This window comes from Papilio machaon, chromosome 26, assembly GCF_912999745.1.
Source record: "Papilio machaon chromosome 26, ilPapMach1.1, whole genome shotgun sequence".
Classification (NCBI taxonomy): domain Eukaryota; kingdom Metazoa; phylum Arthropoda; class Insecta; order Lepidoptera; family Papilionidae; genus Papilio; species Papilio machaon.
The window spans coordinates 5,864,925-5,885,137 of record NC_060011.1 but is presented as its reverse complement, the minus strand read 5'-3'; the positions used below and the strand labels follow the sequence as shown (position 1 = coordinate 5,885,137).

Below are 20,213 nucleotides of genomic sequence, written 5' to 3'. Positions count from 1 at the left end.
TAGTCAATTAAGGAAATTGTTACATTATCACTTCACACAGATGTACCTATGTGACGTTTATACGGTTGACGAATATATGCATGGCAAGGGTAGAACCCTGTTCTGTAGATTACAAGTCCAGTAGATAACTAGGTACTGCGGCACCAACACACGGTCGAGGAGTAGTAAGATGTACCTATCTGTTAATTATTATTAGGTTTGCACAACCACTTAAGAACTGTAAATTATTTTCAAATTACTACGCTTTTAAGAATTTAAATGCTTTTCATATGTTTAAAATTATATTCAACTACTAAGAGCAATGGTCAACTTATTAAAGATGTTTGGATAAAAAAATCACGGAAAAAAGACGGAAGAAGTTATTAATCCATTAAAAAGTTCAAGTGTATAAAATGAGAAATATTTTAAAACAGCGCGAAATGGATTCGAAAAAGTTCTTAACAAGAAAATGCCTCGTTAAGAAAGAAAATCAAGATGTGCGCTCGACTTCGACATTCGTTCAATTTCAACTCTTAGCAATTATCTAATAAACCCCGACCGCGTACCACGCAACAATCAAACAATTAAAGTTTAATTATCATTGCTTTTCACTATTTTACCCTTGTGGGAAACAAACTTATTGCGTAGTTCACTAACTTAAATACACATTTTAATCCTGCCTATAGGATAAAGTGTTTGCTGACAAATGATTCCATGTATGTACATAATATGTATGTGCGCGCAGTGCATTCACAAATTGCGCCGGTCGTTGCCCGAGAGATCGAGCTTCCTTCCGCCTGACCTCGGGTCAAGGCCAACCGAGCTGTTTGCGGAAGCCGCGGAAGCTCTCGACGACAATATCGACGTCATCAATTGACAATTATCCCAATTTAAATGCCAACTTACAATAACAAGGACTACTCGCAATCTTTAATCTGAAAACCACTGACTCCATGGGCGTCGATGAACACCTTGGTGTTCCCGCTGCTCGTTTGCCCTCTTCTCTTATAAAAAAAACATGGTTATAATGGACACGAAAAACAACTTTTTTATCCATGAAGAAAATACACGGTGCGTATGTACAAAGTTTCTTTGGTAGTCGTTCTCAGGTTGACTTAAGATGTTCACAGGCGGCGCTGCGGCAGCGGTGATGACTGTCACGAGAGCCCTGCCGCTGCAGGACCGCTGCAGGACCGCACTAAAGATCCACGCAGTGGCTTATCGAATGGAATAATGAGTCTTTGAAAAAATATTATTGACTTTTAAGAATTAAGATGAACCCAACTACTGGTTCACACACGAAATATATTAATTATAACTGTAAGTGTCTTAAGAGACGGCACTTCCTTGATAGGTATTTTTGATAGGAAAATTGTAAAGAAGTAGGATACAATGGGAAAGACGACTAGGGCCGCGGTCTGCCGACCGCCGAAGACGGACCGAAGCGATGTAAAAGTTGTGTAAGTTCGGTAATAATTGTTAATCTGTTCTACTATCGCGTGGCCATCGAAGTGTTTGTAATATTTGAACATTCGGAGGGTCAAGAGTCAACACGAGACGTCACACCGCCGCGGCCGGATAACAAACTTAGCGACTTGAGCTGTGGCCGATAAGCACACGATGCGGCGCTTCTTCAGTTATATATCAGTCTTAAAAATGACACTAATCACATCAGTAACTTGTAACTATCTTAATAATCTGTTAGAGAAGGAGGCGGAGGCAAGTGGCAGACAGCAGGCGTCAGGCGGCGACGTTCAGATCGTCCACGAACGAGTTGCTGCAACCTCCGCACTCCTAGGGCTCAAACGATTTTCCGAGTGCGCCTATCCAGAAAGACAAGAACAGTGGTCCTAGTACGAATATTTGTGATAATCGTCGATAATCGATAATCAAAATTTATATTAAAATTCGCGCATTACGTATTATCGGGCGTAAAGATACTAAGGCGATTGTGACAAATATTCGTGCTAGGTGCACTGAGCGGTGGATTGAATTCAAAGAACGTCGTTGGCCACGCTGAGCCATGCCGTACATAAAGCTAGGTGCACGCGCCGCCGGCTCACTCCACAGCCTACCTCGCAGCTGACAGCCTCTCTGTACGCCTTCGTCACACTGCGGCCGACGTAGCTGCCTACAAGTTTAGGCTAAGTTCAGTTGGCGCGAGATTGTGTGTGAATGTTGTGCTAATATTTTGAGATTTTTTTGTGCTTTTGTCGCGCGATGACAGCAGGAATGGGCGCGGCAAGGCTAGCCGCAGTGCGCGGTGCGGCCCGACAGCTGCTGTTGGTTGTGCTCAGTAAGTTAACACAATGTTTTTTTATCCTAATTCAATGAGGCAATAAAGTATTTAGCAATTGCTCAAAAATTATACATTTTATTTTTATTTATAAATGTAGTATGTGTATATTACGCAGGCCGGGCGGGCCGCAAGCGTCTCCACGTTCACGTTATCGCAGACGAAGTTCACGGTCAACTTCAACTTTTGTTCAATCACTAAGAATATTTTTTTATTTTTATTTTAAATTGATCCGATTAAATTTAATAGAAAATTGTTCAGAATCGTTGAATACGATGTTATTCAATAACGACCGACGCTTTCTGAGTATTTTTAAAAGTTTGTTCCATTCCACATACCATTACATAACCAGACCCCTAGACAAAGTATCATTCTGCTAGCGATATCGCTCATCGCAAACTCAAAAGTGTGTGGAAGTAACAATTACTTTCTATACATCAAGTTCTACTCATGTATTTATTCTCATGCATTAGACCAAAATAGTAGGTAGTCAAAGGTACAAACATCGATTTACTTTTATATAAATACTAGCTGTCGTCCGCGACTCTATCCGCGCGGAATGAAAAACAAACTTTTTGCCTTAAGCCAATTTTTATTGAGATCCGTTAAGCCGTTTTGGAGATACCTTCTAAAACTTTTTGGACAAACATCCATCCATCCATGTATCTAAACATTCGTATTTATAATATTAGTAAGTTATACTATATAGCTATCGCCCGCGAGTCCGTCCGCGAGAAATTAAAAAAAAAAAAATTAAATTAGTAGCCCATGTGTTCTTCCAGAATATGTTTTACGTCTATGCCAAATTTCATCTAGATCCATGCAGCCATTCTGAAGATACCTTCTAACAAACATTCATCCACCTATCCATCCAAACATTTGTAACGCCAATACCTAAGCGAAGGTAACGGAGTGCGGACTGTGATCATATGGACTTGGGGTCAAATCCGCCACTCTGCTATTGTATTAGCAAAATGCTTAGGTACTAGGCATTGTTAAACTTAATATTAGCAAAATATTTCAATCAAAAAGATAAGTTTAAAATAAATTTCAAAATAATTAAAATATTGATTAAAGAACTAAGGTAGAGTGTGCCAAGTGCTGCTTCGCAATGCCCCCTGTAGTAGATGTCTCTCCGTGTAGGAAGCATCTCCTCACACCACTGCCACAAAGTGTCGTCATGATCTGATCAATTCTTTACTAGCATATAAATATTTTCATCATACATTAGAGAAGATATCTCGTAACTTGAAGGTAATATGATATACCACACAGATATATTTAATGCCAGATGAATTAATAATAATAACAGTGTTACTGGATATAGGACAATTAAAAAAAATGGCTATTTCGCGATAATGTTAGTGTTTATTAATTAAGGTTGAAAATTGCACTTTAATAGAAGTAATGAAATGTCAATGTCAATTTCAAATTGAGAGAATTTGCGAAAAAATAAAAAAAATAAAACTAAGCGCGTACTTACCTACGTTATATTGATGCGCGGTTTTGTGATTTGGAACGAAAAAAATTCTAGCGTCTTCGTTCATATCCTCGGAATTCACATTATAACGTGCAAAAGCAGGGATATCATAGCATGCCTGTTCATAGATGTCCCTTCACCATTTCTATAAATATCAACGCTTTTGAGTTTTTACATCTTCACCAAGTGACTTTTCGCTGAAAGTAGAGGCTATCTAGCGAGCTGGTACCGAACCACCACTCGCACAGTCGCTTTTCGATTATAGGCTATAGCCTGTAGCCTGTAGCTTGTATAGAGGTGTCAGCAAGTTGTGACAGGCCAGGTCGGTAGCTAGACCTTAACGTATTTATACAGGACAGGCGTATGTCGTCGGGTGGCGGGTGGCGGGTGTTACATCATCTCGACGACTGAAGCGAACAGGAAAATGTTTATTTACATTTTACGATTTTTTATAGCAAGTTAGTTTTAATTTATTATTTGTGATATAAGATATAGACGATAATAACAACTCATAAACTATAAATATATTATGTAGCTAAGTATTTACCATTTACTGCTTATTTCCTTTGTTTATTTAATTAGCAAAATGTTCGATATGGTACTGATACAGTTGTTAAACTTTTGAGGTCCATATTTTTTATTAACATCTTTATATAGCCAATAACGAAATAGAAAATAAAATGAATTAGATAATGCAAAGTGGTTACAAATTAACTTTCAATTAAATTAATATCTATAGGTATTAGTTAACAGGAGAATTAGCAGAGTGTAATAATGTTGTCGCCACCGGTACAGTACGTTTGATCCAGACAAGAGCTCGAAATTTCTAGGGAGCAACTAGCACCGCGACAGTGTCTCAGCGAGCCGCGTATCGCTCGATGGTTGTAAATGCATGTGCGTTATGTGTTCACAGTCAACGTGCCGACGGTGTCGTTCGGGCTGGCGCTGGGCTGGGTGTCGCTGGCGAGCGGGGAGAGCGGCGAAGGCGCGGTAGTCGCGGCCGTCACCACCTTCGCGGCGTCACTGCTGGGCGTGCCGCTCAGCGCACACGCGCTCACTTACGGCAGGAAGTTCGCAGTCATAGCCACCTCTGCCACCTTCGTAGTGAGTCTAACTATCACTGTATGCTGCTACTATCACTGATTACTGCGAACCATAAACATCCACAACGTTCGAAAACTATTGATATCCTAAATATAGAAAAAAGAAATGAATATTTTTTACTGGTTCCGGCTATTTTAGTATTAGGGTTCGATATGAGTGATGTGTTGGCAGGCGTGCTGGGCGCTGAAGCTGTCGGGCGGTGCGTGGTGCGTGCTGGCGGCGCGCGTAGCGGCCGGCCTGGGAGCAGCCGCCACCTGGGGACAGGCGCCGCTGCTCGCGCAGGAGGTTTGCTACAATTTTCTTTTCTTAAACGGGAAGGTAATGAAGGTGAAGGTGGCAGAGCGAAACACCCGATTTTAGGTGACGGTCGCTAATGGCTATATATTATGACACGCTAAAGAAGGTGCATACCTTTGATCGATAGAAGAGGAGATAATATTAATTGTATATTTCATTTTTTAGCACATTGACTCCTCAGTTGGGAGACAATTTTAAAAAACATATTTGACTTTATATTTGTGTGTGTAATCGTATAATATAATACAGATGTGCAGCGCGAGGTGGCGCGGTGCAGCGGCGGCGGCGTTGGTGCCGGCACACAACCTGGGCGTGCTCCTCATGTACCTTGCCGCGCAGGCGCGTCTGCCGCACGCGTGCGTACCCCACACTGCCAACTCGCTTCATACACAATCCATCCATTGTTGTCGACATGCGGGCTACATTAGCTGTGGTAATGGTGTTGCAGAACAGTGTTATGGTGGTGCCTGGCGCTCTCCGTTGTCCACTGCTTCGCGTTTCTGCTTATGCCCGAGTCACCTGCATTCCTCGCCGCCAGCGGGAAACTTGAAGTAAGTCGATAGGAAAATGTTCCTATTCTTTTTAGGAGGGTTGAGGAGGATGTCATTCTTCGGAGTTTGTTGTTTGTGTACGGGGTTGTGAAGTAATCTGCGGTGCAGGCGGCGGAACGGGCACTGCGCTGGTTACGCGGCGCGCCGGCTGCTGGGACACTGCGCGATGAGCTGGCCACGCTGCCCGCGCCCGACGCCGGCGGCACCTCCTGGTATGCCCTCGCCAAGGACATGAGTAAGTAACATTACAAGCTGGTATGGAACTAACGTGAATGGAATCCGTTCTCGACGACAATCTATTTGTTTTGTAAAAATTTTCAGTGAGCGATAAGTGCCGGCGTCGCGCTTTCCTCATAGGCGGGTTTGCGGTAGTGGGGCAGGAGATGTGCGGCGTGCTCGCTCTACTGCAGTACGCCGAGCGCGTGTTTCTGCTCGTGCAGGACGCGGGCGGCGACGGGACCCGCGCGGGCTCGCTCTCGGCAGACAACGTGACGCACGCGGTGGTGGCAGAGCGGGTGCTGGTCTCGCCCGCGGGGCACGCCGTTATCCTTGGCGCTGTGCAGCTCGCCGCCTCCGTCGCGGGCCTCTACCTCGTAGAACGTCTCGGCCGCAGGGTGAGTGTTTTGTAAAGACGTTCACGAAAATGATTTTCAAAAACTTAATTTATTTCTTCGTACGGCGGTTCGAATCCGGGGAGAATAAAAAGCGACGACATGTGGTTTCAGCCGATGATCGTGTGGTCGGGGGTGACGACGGGGCTGGGATTGGCGCTCGGCGCCGCACTGCTGCCGCTGCGCCCGCTGGCGGTGCTGGGCGGCGTGGCGCCAGCCGGCCTCGCGTTAGCCGTCGCCGTCGCCGCGGACTCCGCAGGCCTGCAGCCCGCACCCTACGCTCTGCTAGCCGACATGTTTAATTACAAGGTGCTCATTTTTTTTTTTTTTTTATTTATTTTATTTAAGCAGTACATCAAATTTGATTACAATACAATAATTTCGCCAAACTGCATGAGCAGTTTATTTGCGAAAAACTGCACCCAAAATCCTAACAATACACTAATACTTATTACTACAAATGAGACACTACAATTTAAAATAAAGATATAAATTAAGCTACAAATGATACAATTACTTACTCGGTAGCGTAGGTATCTAGTAACAGCGCTTTGAATTTTTTCTTATCGCTGCCTTTTTTCAGGCTATCTTCTTGAAGTGCATATGCATTAAATAATCATAAATCCGGGCAACATAATTGCTTAATTATTTTTCATATCCGACATCGTAATATGGGAACAATAATATAAGTAGGGTGATGGATTGCGATGGTGTGTTCCGTGTGCAGTACCGGGGCTGCGCAGTGCTGCTGGTGACGGCGGCGGGCTGCGTGGCCAATGCGCTGGAGGCGGCGGCGTTCCCGCTGGCGGCGGCGCTGGGCGGGCTGCGCGTGGCGCTGGCGCTGGCCGCGGCGCTCACGCTGGCCTACGCCGGCGTCGCGCACTGCCTCGTGCCCGAAACGCGCCGTCGCACCCCTCGGGAGATCTACGCAGCGCTCTGCCCGCCGAGCTCCGATAAACGAACGCATCTACGCAACCTGCCGCGCTTCAATATATTCACATTGAAAGATACTTTTAGCAGTTGTAGAATCGAAAAAGGTGACGGTTACGTGAATGGTGATATAGATTCAAAGGGGAAAAAAATTAATAAGGAACACGATGCGAATGTAAAAAAAGTGAAAGAAGATACGACGACGACGGGTGACGGGTGCGAGGTCGCGGGGCTCGGGGCGGCGGAGTGCGTGGTGAGCGTGCTCGGCGGGAGCGGAGACGCAGACAGTACTGATCTGTGATAATTGTTCAACTATTGCTAGATTTGTTAAAATTGTTGAGTTGTTGAAATTATAAACTAATTACAATTAAGACTAAGCTTTAGTAATTAATTAATAAAAACTTGTATAATTATACATCTTCAACTATTTAAAAATCGCCTTTGAAATTTTTGTATTTTAAAAATTTAGAGGGACCTTAAAATAGATTTAGAAATCTTTATTTAAAACCGACGTTTCTACAACCGCGTACGCTCCGTCTACTCGATCGCCGAGTTGCCGTCGTCAGCTCGCCGCGGCGTCTGCGCGCCTCTTACGCGGTGCAAACCCGAGGAAGCGAGTCAGGACGAATCACTTTAGCTCATTCAATGTGCGCTGGCGAGGCAACCGCGGGTGTACGCCGCGTCGTCCGAGAGGCGAGGCGGTGCGAGGCGGTGCCGGGGTATGTCTTACCGTAAAGGCGCAGTGTTGTGTCGGCGTTGCCTAGCAACACGTACCGCGGTGTCGCGATGTCGTGCCGCCGCGACCTCGGCGCCACGCCACTCGATGCGACGCAGCCGACCGTACAGCAGCACTTGTTCGTTCAGACAAAGCATTGCGCAGCATATTTACAGAGGGTAGATATGGTGGTCGCCTAACATTGGTAAGTATTGAAAAAATAAAACAGTATGTCATAAATGTAACAGTAGTATTGATTTGACTATCTCATTATTGAAAATAGGAACATTAATATATTTAACGTGTTATCATCGCGCGTTGGACATTATTCTCATATATGATCTGACCGATGTACAGCTTCAAATGGGGCTGTTGGATCGCGTTTCGGGCTGGCTGAGCGGCGGGCGCACGCGGGCCACCGTGCTGGTGCTGGGCCTCGACAACAGCGGCAAGAGTTCGCTGCTGCGTGCGCTGCGGCCGCACGACTCGCCGGCCACGCACGGAGACCACTTTTCCAGTACATTTCGCCTTTCTCTATGCACATCGTAATATCCGGGCAGTTCCATCAACTGTTGCATAACTGTGCCGGCTCACCCGGCGAACTAGATTGAATATGTTAACAAGATTGAAGTGGAGATATTTTTATTTAACTGTGTTCCGTGTGCGAGCGAGGTGATGTACCATTTATTTCAATATTTCTCCACATATTTTTAATTCCACACGTAAGCTGAAAACGCGTTCATGTCTCTGTCACTAAGTGGCGATGTTGGTGATATCACAGGAGAGCCGCTTGTTCATACAAATAAAACCTAATACTATGATTGAGATGAAGCTATTATGAAAACAGTAGAAAACCTACTTTCTCAGTATTGTTTTAAGATTTAAGTTAAAATGTAAGTGTAAATAAATATGCCTTATATACGTACATTTAAAGTAGATGTAGGGGCGGCGCGTGTGTGCAGGCGGCGGCGTGACGTTCGAGGCGCACGAGGCGCCGGGGGCGGCGCGATTGCGCGCGCTGTGGGAGCGGCACTTCTCGAATGCCGACGCCATCATATTCGTGGTGGACGCGGCAGACCATCTGCGCCTAGGTCGGTGACGTCACGGCTCTCAATGTACCGGCCGCAGAGTACACTAATGGCAGACTTGTGGTGCAGTGGTGGCGCGAGAGGAGCTGCAGCTGGCGCTGGCGCACCCTGAGCTGCGCGCGCGCCGTTTGCCGCTTCTTGTGCTGGCCAATAAGAGCGACGCGCCGCACGCGCTCTCCACAGCGCACGTCGCTGCCGGTACGTCACTTATCCACATGTACACAGCCAGTTTGCTCACACAGATAGCTTGCACGCACATTCAGCACGTTCACACAAAGCCAGCAAACATCAGCTACCAGCAGAGTGTTACCCGTAGTTCGCCGTAAACGAGGTAATGTGTTGCGCAGCGTTGGGACTGGAGCGCGTAACGGACAAGCCGTGGCATGTATGCAGCAGCAGTGCTGTGTGCGCTGGGGGCGCCGGGCTGGCCGACGGCGTCAGCTGGCTGGCGCGCCAGCTGCGCGACGCTGCTGTGCATGGCCACTAGCGCGATTTAAGAGCAAATCAGCCGGTAATTCGTAAATTGCGAAGTCTACTGCGAGTAAAATGAAATTGTGACATTGAAATACTATGGATACAAAATCTGTCGGCTGTCGGTTGTGCAAATGAATGATTAAATAAAACTTTTCTTGTAGCACACTGACTATTGCTCTGCGAAAGACAATCGTCATGGAAGCAAAGTATAGCGTGATTAAAATTTCTACTTTCTCCAAAAACTTATATTATTTTTTTACAAAGTTGCAGTTACCAGTTAACCTTGCTTCTGATATCAAATTATTTTGATATCAGAAGGATACCTTAATTATATAAGGTTTCCAATGCTGGCGGTAGGGCGGGCGGTCAGGCGATCAAGCGGGCAGACAGGTGGGAGAGCGGGCGGTCGGGCAGGCTGGCTTCAGGGGGGCAGTCGCAATGTTCCGTTTGGGACGTTCCCTCGAGACGCGTTTGGTCGTCTGTAATTAGCGGCATGACACAGCCTCGCAATGATGGAAACAACACACAAGTCTAATTATATAATATTCATATTTGTAGCATTTTGTTGGCTTCCCATGTTTCTTAATTCTGTCTTTTCTTGATTATTTTGGTTTTCTACATGTGTAAGTGTAGTATTTCTTTTCTATTTTATTCATGTCTTATTTATAGATAAGATTAAAGGCGTGAATTGACACAATTTCACTAGAACAAGGCTAGGCCGCCTCTGACATACAGTATGTACCTGCTCACCGGCGGAACGTTTCATCGTTAATATTGTTTTTAATCAATTAACACGAAACAACTGATTAAAAATGTTTTTAATATAAACGTGTTATTATGCTCTGCATATCACACACCGCACAAAGCATACCGCACGTGACACCGCACACCGCACACCGAGAGGTACACCGCACACCGCACACCGCACACCGCACACCGCACACCGCACAGTGGACGCATAAAACCACAATACATAAGTATATTATTTTAATGTAAACAAACTTAGTAAAACAGGGATATTGTGTTAACCATCAGTTGGAGTTTAATGTTATTTGATGTTTTCATGAAATAAAATGCTCTAATTTTTGTATAATTTCAATTTATTTATTTATATTTTGGATACTTTATTTATTATATCTCGATATTAACGAGCTACAAGTATTTACGAATGGTTTTATTTGCCATCTTTAAATACCTTTAAAGAATTATAAGAAAATATAATTACAAACACTATCTTAATACGTTGTGATAATATGAGAACAATAAACTTCCGCTATTTCTATCACTTATAACGAGGTCATGTCTGTTGTAAATTACATTATAATATAATAGTCTTCCAGATTAATATAAATATTTTTATATCATTAATTAATAATAAATCATAAAGCTCTATTTGTATTACATACGTTTTATTAAATGCTGTGATTAGGTGAAACAAATCTTACTATTTACAAATTCCAAGTAAAACATTCACTACTCATAAATCAAAAGTAGCAAAACTGTGTCACTCGCATATCTTCAGAAGCTCAAATGTTGTGTAAACAAACGATTCGTTGATTGAAGGGATTTTTGTTGTTTGGTTTTCCCATTGCCTCAGACGTTCCCTTGACATAGATCCAAGAGATCCCGTGCTGAGAACTGTGAGGTTACTGCTGACACTTTGTAAACATCAAACTTCTTTAAAAAAAAAAAAAACTATTTTAAAACGATTAAACTAGCGTTCTGGCACCACACATGACGCAGGGTGACAGTGTGGTGCAATGGTGGGATGCAGGTACTGTTCAGATAAGGTAACTACGTTATACACAGGGCAGAACAAATGGCGTTGGCCACTCTTTGGGACAAGATGTCTACGTTTTGAAGTTGAGGTAAGGCTCATATTGTTTGAAATGTTGGGATAATCTTATTTCTTACTTTTCTTAATAATATTATTAATTCGAAAGTTAAGATGAATGAACGAATGTTCATCAGGCATCTCCAAATTTAGCACAGAGACTACCGCCTGGAAATAGCGCATAGGCTACTATCTTTCTTAATTTCGCTCTGATGAAGTCACGGGCACAAACTAGTCTATATATAATGAATATTAATTAAAGCGTGTTCCATCAATTGTGTGGTGACACCGCACCGCGCCACCGCCGTATTGTTGTGTTTCAACAAACTTAATATCCTCGCACTCGACTATGTGACTTGGTTTGAAGTTCACTTAATTAAAATTAGATTCCAACTTTGGTATTAATGACAATGTATTGATGACATTAATATTGCAGTTCGGTGTTGTTAAAGATCTGATGTTTTTTTTATTTTGATTATATTGTTAATGATAACTAGAGAGATGAAACGAATAATAAAATATTCGAGTTGTTAAAGTTTTATAAACAAACAGTCCGCCCGAAAGCATTTGTTCCAGCGGGTAAAATCAACAAAACAATCATTCCTAACTACACAAACAAACATACATATATTCATGCGATAAAGTAAGTCATCACAAGTCATCGTTTTTATTATTTGAAATTATTAAGCATTTCCAGTCCAGTTACAAAATACGAATTTAAAAAAAAAAATAAACAAAACCTCGATTTTTAAATATCAGTTGATATTAAATTATTTTAAGGAGAATATTTTACTTTATGAGGTAAAATTCTCAGCCGGAGTACTTAAGTCGGTAGAACTGTATAATACAACCTCGTTTACAATATTATGTAACCAAAGCCGCACTCGGAAGCCGGTGCTCACTTGTGTGCGTGCCATATGTACCTACATATATAATATAATCGTAATTATCCTTTTCTGATTGGATTTCTGATCCTGGATTGGAGTGTGCGGGTAGAGGGGGCGGTGGACGTGTGTCCTGTGGCTTGGAATTAGATAATTAGCAGATAGAATTTATTTACGGATAAGAACAATTCAATCTAATCGACAAAGGCTCGATCTGTTATCGGGCCCACGTCGGAGTCGGTCCTTGCCTCGCGATGACGGATCAACTTTTACTACACAATGCTGTTCAGGTCACTGACTTTCACCATCTCCTCAGTTCGAATAAAACTCTATTTATAAAATACAATTCTTGCTTCTCATCTCAACTCTAATTTGTTGTTGGACAGGCAGGCAGTGTGATGTGTGATGTGATATAGTACAGCAAATTACACAACAAAACCTATTCAATTATAATCTAACCAATTATAAGCGATTTCAGCTGCGGTAATCTAATATGGCGTTGGAGCGGATTTGATGACCAGTTAACGTTGACCTTTCTCCGGCAGCAGACTCGCCGCCCACGGAGGTCAGCTTCGATGCCCAGTCTGTGCACAAAGTTATTTATCAAGTCGACGTAACGGAGTGTCGGTTGCGGGTGACATTTTAATTAACAATTGATCATTCAATGCGATATCACTCCAGAACAAAGTCTTAACGAAGTTGTAACTAATCTTGTATCTCCTAATATGAGTTTGCAGGCTGCCTTTAAGAATAACATACTTAAGTTGCCTGTACTCAAAACCTTACAATATTTATGTTAAATTGCAATTTGCATTATATTGTTATTTACTTGTATATAGCTAGTATGTGTTTTATATTAGTTTATTAAAGCAAATAGTTCAGTTCATAGAAGTGATATCCAGTGAACTGAACACGGGAAGTTTGTAATGATAACGTGATAATGTTGTAGGAAACTGTGATATAAATATGTCCTATGATTAATATGCAACAAACAATCATCACCACACATATACAAATAATTAACAATTTAGAAAATGTAACATCAAAATAGGATGTTGAATTCAGATGTCTTATTTCACGGATAACGTTTTCCCCAATTAACAAAATCACAATTATTTATAATGAATTAACATAAAAATTGTTAATGTGTAAAAGCTACGCTAGTTTTAAAATTTCGTCACTCAGGGTCCCGTATTTGTACATCCGGGCTACGTGCTACGTGCTACGGGCTACGACAGAGCTACAGGCTACAGTACAGCAGTACTCGGGCAGAAGTGATAGTAGCACAGCGACGGACTTGTGTCTTACTCAAAATTACTCCTAACTCATTTGGCGCGGACTTTCAAAGTTAAATATTGTAACTGTATTATAAGTTAATTTCCATTTAAAATTAACAAGTAATATACAGAAGTAAGAGTAAGTACGAAAGTGTATACATACATATGTATTTTACGTATCAAAGGTACGGCCTTTGTTTAACAGAAAGGCGCTGTGGCCCACTTACCTATTACCGTAATAATAAAGTGCCTTGTCACTGAAAAGGATTAATACGAAGCGGTTCGTTACTGTAAATGGGTCGCCATTTCGCCAAAAGCGGATATCCGATACCGAAACCATATTTTATTTGACATTTGACTATATATTATTACCTTATTAGTTATTATAAAGTAAATAGATCGATTTCTATTAATATACTATAAAGTGGCAAACGAGCAAGCGACCATCTGAAGTCGTCGAAATGGCGAAGTGACTGCTGTCCCATAGATATTCGCAATTGCAGATGCAACACAGAAAAATAATATTTCCTTTTCTTATGGGTCCCCTTCTCCGTCAACACTTCCCCTTCCCATCTTTTCCTAATACGCCTCCGGAACGCACACTCATCAGACGAAACGCGGAATGACTTGTCGTGACGTGTCTTCGTAGTAGGCCTGGGGAGGCGATCAATTTGTGCAACAGATGTTGTTGATAGCGTCTACCACTGTTAAACGTTAACAATATATCTGCATCTACTATGTCTATTGTATTTGATTGAATGCTTCAAGTTAGGCTCAGTCGATACACACAATATCATTCACAGCCGGCATCGAAATAGATTTTATGCATGAATTGAATAACGAAGTTGAAAATTTAACGATTTTATATTCTCATCTGGGATGAGAGAGCGCGGGTGATGTTGACGTGGGTCGACGTTTGTTAAAACTTAGAACTACTGCGAAGTTGCGGTGAAAAAACCTTAGTCACCAACGTGGGCCATTTAATCGTTCATTAGGAGATAACGCGATATATTTACAATTTTATACATATAATGTCTCGCAAACAATATATCAGCGAATTCTAGCCCATATACAATGACCCTAAGTTTCGTTTATACATTAGCATTGCATTTTCTTTGGTATTTAAACGGATGACAGGTTCAGCTGCTGTTTTATAAAAAAATCTTATAACCGGTAAACTTTTATTAAAACGTTGAAAAGATCGTAAATTATTAAGAACAAAAGATCTGACGCGAACCTTACAACGCGATAATCACTTCCGAAAACTTTACAATCACAAAAACATTTTACAAATGAAGTAATTCTCGCGTTTCCGGCCTTTATTCATTTCGATGTTTTAGGTTAATTAAATTTCTGAAAAAAAAAAAACAGCTACGGGGATAATTTTTGGTATTTCTCGCAAGGAAAAGTGATACCCTGCCTCATAAATTGTTTGTGTGTCGGAGTTTGGTTTCTGTGAAAAATGTTACTTGTGAAGACATACAATTGTTTCCAAACACAAAAGTTTATAAAGAGCTGTGGGTGTTTCATACTGGTATTTACAGATAAAACATTGACCAATATCATAAATTATAAACTTGAGAGATATATGTAGGTTTAGATGTAGGATATTCAACATATTTTATAAACAATAGCAATATAATAAGAGACTAGTTAACTGAGTACTTGTTGTTTTTGGTCCATTTCACAGACAAGATGCCGGTTTCCTCTCATCAAAATACAATCATTAGGGTACAGTATCGAGTGGCGGTAATTAAACAAGATCAGATATCAGTGACGTCATCAACGAGCATTGCTTTTCATATTACACGTTAACACAGCTCTAATGGAACAAAACGAATCGGTTTACGCCAAAACACATATAAAACGAATCACTCTAAAATTATTTTTACAGTATCAGTGTAATTATTACCTTTATTTTTAATTATTACGTTTATTATATAGTATATAGTATGTCAGTGTTCAGATGGATAAAGACTTTTTTATGAAACGAAGCCTATCAAAATTAAAATATTCGTAGATCGTTCGGTGATCTTAGAAATGTCACCCACCGTGATATCGTTAAATATGTAATATATAGTAAGTAAATACAATGTGAGCGATCCCCAGCACCCAGCACTAACTAGGTATACAGAACCAGAGGCAGAGGTCCGCACCGCCGGCTCACATCAGTCAATTGCCACCCGCGAGCCGCCGCGCGCGTCTTTACAACACAATAACGAAAGCTTCTACGCGAAAAGCTTACGCGAAACTTTCAACTTGAACCCAAGTAATTAAAAAATACTTTGTGATATTTCTTACTTATAAATTTGTGTTTGATGTCGAGATTATTAAATACATAGGTGAGAGATTTTAAAATTTTATCTTTTTATAGTCTCGTTTCTTTCTGTAACTTTTGAGCAAAAATCCAATAGTGCTTGAATGAAAGAACATGTTAATTAACTTGAAACTTTGTCTGAGTAATTAATTCTTGATTTGCGAAACGTTTCAATCATATTGCGGTGAATATACAGGGTGTCCCATAATTAACTGATAATCCTGAAACCCCCAATAATACATTCGTAAAGCGCTCAGAAGAAATATAAAAATAAAAATTCACCGGCATCCAAAATAGTAAGCCTTTTAAAAATACCTTTCTTGTTACCTTACCGTATATTTTTAAGAGAAGAACGATCTGAGGTAAAAATGATTAAAATGTTAAATTGCAATATTTTTTGCTTTTCTAATAAATGTACTAATAACAATAAATGACTCATTAATGTTGATCTTAAGTAAACATTATATATTTAAGTAGACAATTATTATAGTACCACTATGAGGGGAGGGGCGAAGCCGGCGCGCTCTCAGTTATCACATATTTTTTATGATTACTCCATAACCGAGCCAATTTAGTAGATAACAAAATGTTAACAACGATCACTGTAACACCGCGTTTGATTAAAGTGTACTAATATACTAGTTATCTCTCCCTGCCCTGCTCTCCTACCTTGCCCAAACTATATGTTTCATTTTGACTTTTGGAGTTTTTCGGGTTCTCAAGCTTTAATTTGTATTCGTACGTATCAATGACAGTGTATAACTTTGATAGATCGATCAAATATCTATCGTTGAATTGACTTCATTCTATTTTTTCAACATAAGAACTACGTTCAATTGTTTTACTTTGTTTTAATTTAACATCGTTACGAATGTCATCTATTGATTGTATTCATCATATGTCCCATCTCCATCGAGGAGTTCAGTATCTACCCGGAGCCTACTCGGAGCCAACCCTATTTAAAGGTGACAAGGATTTGCCTTAGTCAACAAATATTAAGTATGAAACTAAACAAAAACTTTTTATTATTAAAAAAGTACCGAGCGTGGATAACAGCTATATTTTATATGTGTTTTGCTTGAGTTGAATTCTTTTATTACATACTAGCTGTTGCCCGCGACTCTGTTTGCACGGAATTAAGAAAAACTTAATTAGTTGCTTATGTGGCCTTTCAAACTACCAAACTTTATAGGTATACATCTATACCAAATTTCAGCTAGATCCATTCAGAGGTTCTGGAGATACCTTCTAACAAACATCCATTCATACGTATATCCAAACATTCGCATTTTTAATATTAGTAAGACGTTTTTTCTATATGTTGTACTAACGCTCCGCGGCGAAGAAAGAACTCTAAAGCGCCAGAGATAAATTTATTGCCTAAGAATTTGATAAACGCAGCCCATCCAACTCCGCGGCGTGGACTTGGGCGTGGGCAGGGTGATTCAGCTCACCTTGGTCAACATTACAAATTTTGGAAATATCGAGAAAACAAAAATTGATAATCTTCACAATGCAAATAGGTCGAAAAGATCTCATACCACATACTTCTATGTAAGTATGTGCAAAATCATTGACAACTGATTGGCTTCTTCCTTCTTCTAAAAAACGAGTCAGATTTAAACTCAGATTTTAGTATTATTGATTGTATAACTACAATAGTTTCAACACGTAACTACATTAATCTATATACCTATATATAAAAGAAAGTCGTGTTAGTTACACTATTTATAACTCAAGAACGGCTGAATTGATTTGACTGAAAATTGGTGGGCAGGTAGCTTAGAACCAGGAAACGGACATAGGATAATTTTTACCCCGTTTTCTATTTTTTATGCCTCGCGGACGGAGTCGCGGGTAAAAGCTAGTAACTAATAAAACGATAAATTAACTACAAAATAGATTAAAAACTTAGAAAACATGAAAAGCTTTTGTTACGAATTGCTTTCACAACTTCATTTTTTAATCTTAAAATATGATACAATTGCAGCCTAAGTTGACCTTTAAAGTTAACTTATTTAAAAGTAAATTCAACGTTCATCAATGCATAAAATGCTTTGTTACACGGACCTAGCAACTACCTGAATATTTTGGCATCAAAGAAAAAAAAAAGCGACAATTACTGGATTCGTGTGTCTACTGTGAACGACCGATCTTTGATATTCTTTCAAGCTAATGAAATAAGATATCTGATAAGTTATTGTTATAGGTAATAAACCCCAAAGGAAGCTTTTATGTGTGTGTTTAGTTATTGGAGCGAAAGTACAACAGCCTCCATTAGATGTGTCCGTATTCTTTTGTTTGTTAACATGAGGGAAGTGCTCACATAGAATTAGGATCCTTTATTTTTGCTAGGCTTCTGGTGTTACATGGCGAAACAAAAAAGAAAAGATTAGCCCCGATACCATAAAAATTAAACTTGGAAATTGAATTTTCTATTGTACTCGTAATTGAGTAATGAAATTTATAATAATACATATTATTTGACATGTATTTTCTTGACTATATATTATTTTTAGAGCAGCCTGTATATTGTTAGTTCAATACAAGATTTTTTAAAGGAATGTATGTTTTTGATCTTGCATACATTTTATTTCCGAGGCCATATTTTCTCATTAAAAATCTCTTCCCGAAGTCGTCGTCGTCGTGTCGTATAAAGGTACAGATACACAACGTGATGTATTCGTGTTCTCGAAACTGTCCATTTGACTGAGTTAAGGGAAGCGTATATTCACAACTCAAACTCAGTCAAGTAAAATTGAAACGACAAAATTGAAAGAATATGAAATAAGGATAAGGAAAATTGTTTGGAGCTCTCATTTATTAGCAAAACATGAACAAGTTCGTTGATCTCCCTGCCTTTAGAAGCGACTAGCTACCAAACTCTGGTACAAATCGCCTTCGTTTGTTTGAAAATATGAAGTAGATGGAGAGTATCTTACTGTAGTAACAAAAACCAAAGACTGTTGTAATTGTAGTATTGGAAAATTACGTAAAAGTTGTCTTGTTCTGGTCCCTCTTTATTTTAGTTTACATATTCAGTTTTTGCTAAAGCTGATTGTCATTTGAACAGAGTAGCATTAGCTTAATGATGTAAATGTTATGACGTAAAAGTTTGTTTTCATTTGAATTGTTTATTATACCATGAAATCATCATCATCATCATCATCAGCTCACTATACGTCCCCACCGAGGGGCTCGGAGCCTACCCCAATTTAGGGGTGACTAGGACATAGTCAACCACGCTGGCCAAGTGCGGGTTGGTTGACTTCACACATATCATTGAATTTCTTCTCAGATATGTGCAGGTTGCATCACGATGTTTTCCTTCACCGTAAGAACGTCGGATAAATAAAATACTAACTTTTAAATTCGTTCGTGTGGTCTTAAAAACACTTTTTAAGAACCCTATGTGTTTTTCCAGACAGTGTATGTTCTCGAGATACCTTCTAATAAACATCCATCCAATGTTTAGCTTTTATAATGTTATCAAGATGTAAATTAAATATAAACTTTAGCGAAACTAATTCAACATCAATAGGTATCATATTAAAATTGATATAAACTAGACTAAAAAATATAGATCAAATATAATTCTATGGAGGAATTTACAAAAATAGTTATATGAGTGTGGCAGTGATCAATCATAAGTGACATTGTGGTCGGCCGCTGCCTGCGGTTGTAATGGGCTCGAACGCTATAACAATTCATAATTTGTAATGCCGCTACACTTCGGGGTCTAGTGAAAACACATAATTATGTCAAAGATGGCTGATTTAAATCGTCGAGAGAAAAATAGAACGTGAAAAAATAATGTTTCACTTCTATTTTCGTGTTTGTTCGGTAGACGATTAGAATACAGTGAGTAAAGGTTTTTGAAATATCTCTGCCAGGCTCGTCATGTGATTTACTTTGGTTAATATTTTCTACGCTAATTTTTCATAACTAGCGTTTACAAAACAAATAAACTTACAATGTTGATCAATGGACTTAGCACTAATATTTGCGACAGGCGTCTTTGTATCGTCATCGCCAATTATGTCAAATTAGTATGATATATAAATTTAAGACTACCGATAAGATAAATTTTGTCGATGACTCCGCGTCCACTGGTCACCGTAAAGTTCGGCTTTTGATATTACAGAATATAAAACTTCAGTAAACTTCTTGCAATTGTAAACTTTGTAATACGAACATTTCCACTTTTGTTAATTCTTTTATCTTTGTGATAGGGACGTAGCTGCCTCATTTCATAGATAAGATTATGATGAATTAAAAACAAAACCGGCAAATGTCAGCAAGATGTGCTAGTACAGGGACATCGACCTGCGCCCTCTCTCCCCCGCCCTGTCCCTCCGCCCCGCAGCGACATGTTG

At 40.1% G+C, this 20,213-nt stretch overlaps 1 protein-coding gene across 1 annotated transcript; it reads left to right on the top strand.

The window, feature by feature from the left end:
- Positions 1 to 1,601: 1,601 nt before the first annotated feature.
- Positions 1,602 to 9,812, top strand: LOC106708690. The gene is made up of 14 exons (XM_045684393.1): positions 1,602 to 2,275; positions 4,669 to 4,859; positions 5,031 to 5,144; positions 5,406 to 5,512; positions 5,605 to 5,713; positions 5,816 to 5,942; positions 6,029 to 6,321; positions 6,433 to 6,627; positions 7,046 to 7,501; positions 8,013 to 8,168; positions 8,321 to 8,480; positions 8,926 to 9,054; positions 9,121 to 9,249; positions 9,399 to 9,812. The coding sequence occupies exons 1-14, from the start codon at positions 2,200 to 2,202 to the stop codon at positions 9,536 to 9,538; spliced, it is 2,382 nt and encodes a 793-aa protein (XP_045540349.1). The 5' UTR covers positions 1,602 to 2,199; the 3' UTR covers positions 9,539 to 9,812.
- The last annotated feature ends 10,401 nt before the right edge of the window (positions 9,813 to 20,213 follow it).

Bases quoted from the DNA above. Each gene is read 5' to 3' on its own strand.
- LOC106708690 (XM_045684393.1), top strand. From the start codon at position 2,200: ATGACAGCAGGAATGGGCGCGGCAAGGCTAGCCGCAGTGCGCGGTGCG. The intron at 6,322-6,432 runs GTGAGTGTTTTG...ATGTGGTTTCAG, and splicing joins TAGAACGTCTCGGCCGCAGG to CCGATGATCGTGTGGTCGGG. The intron at 8,481-8,925 runs GTACATTTCGCC...GCGTGTGTGCAG, and splicing joins GCACGGAGACCACTTTTCCA to GCGGCGGCGTGACGTTCGAG.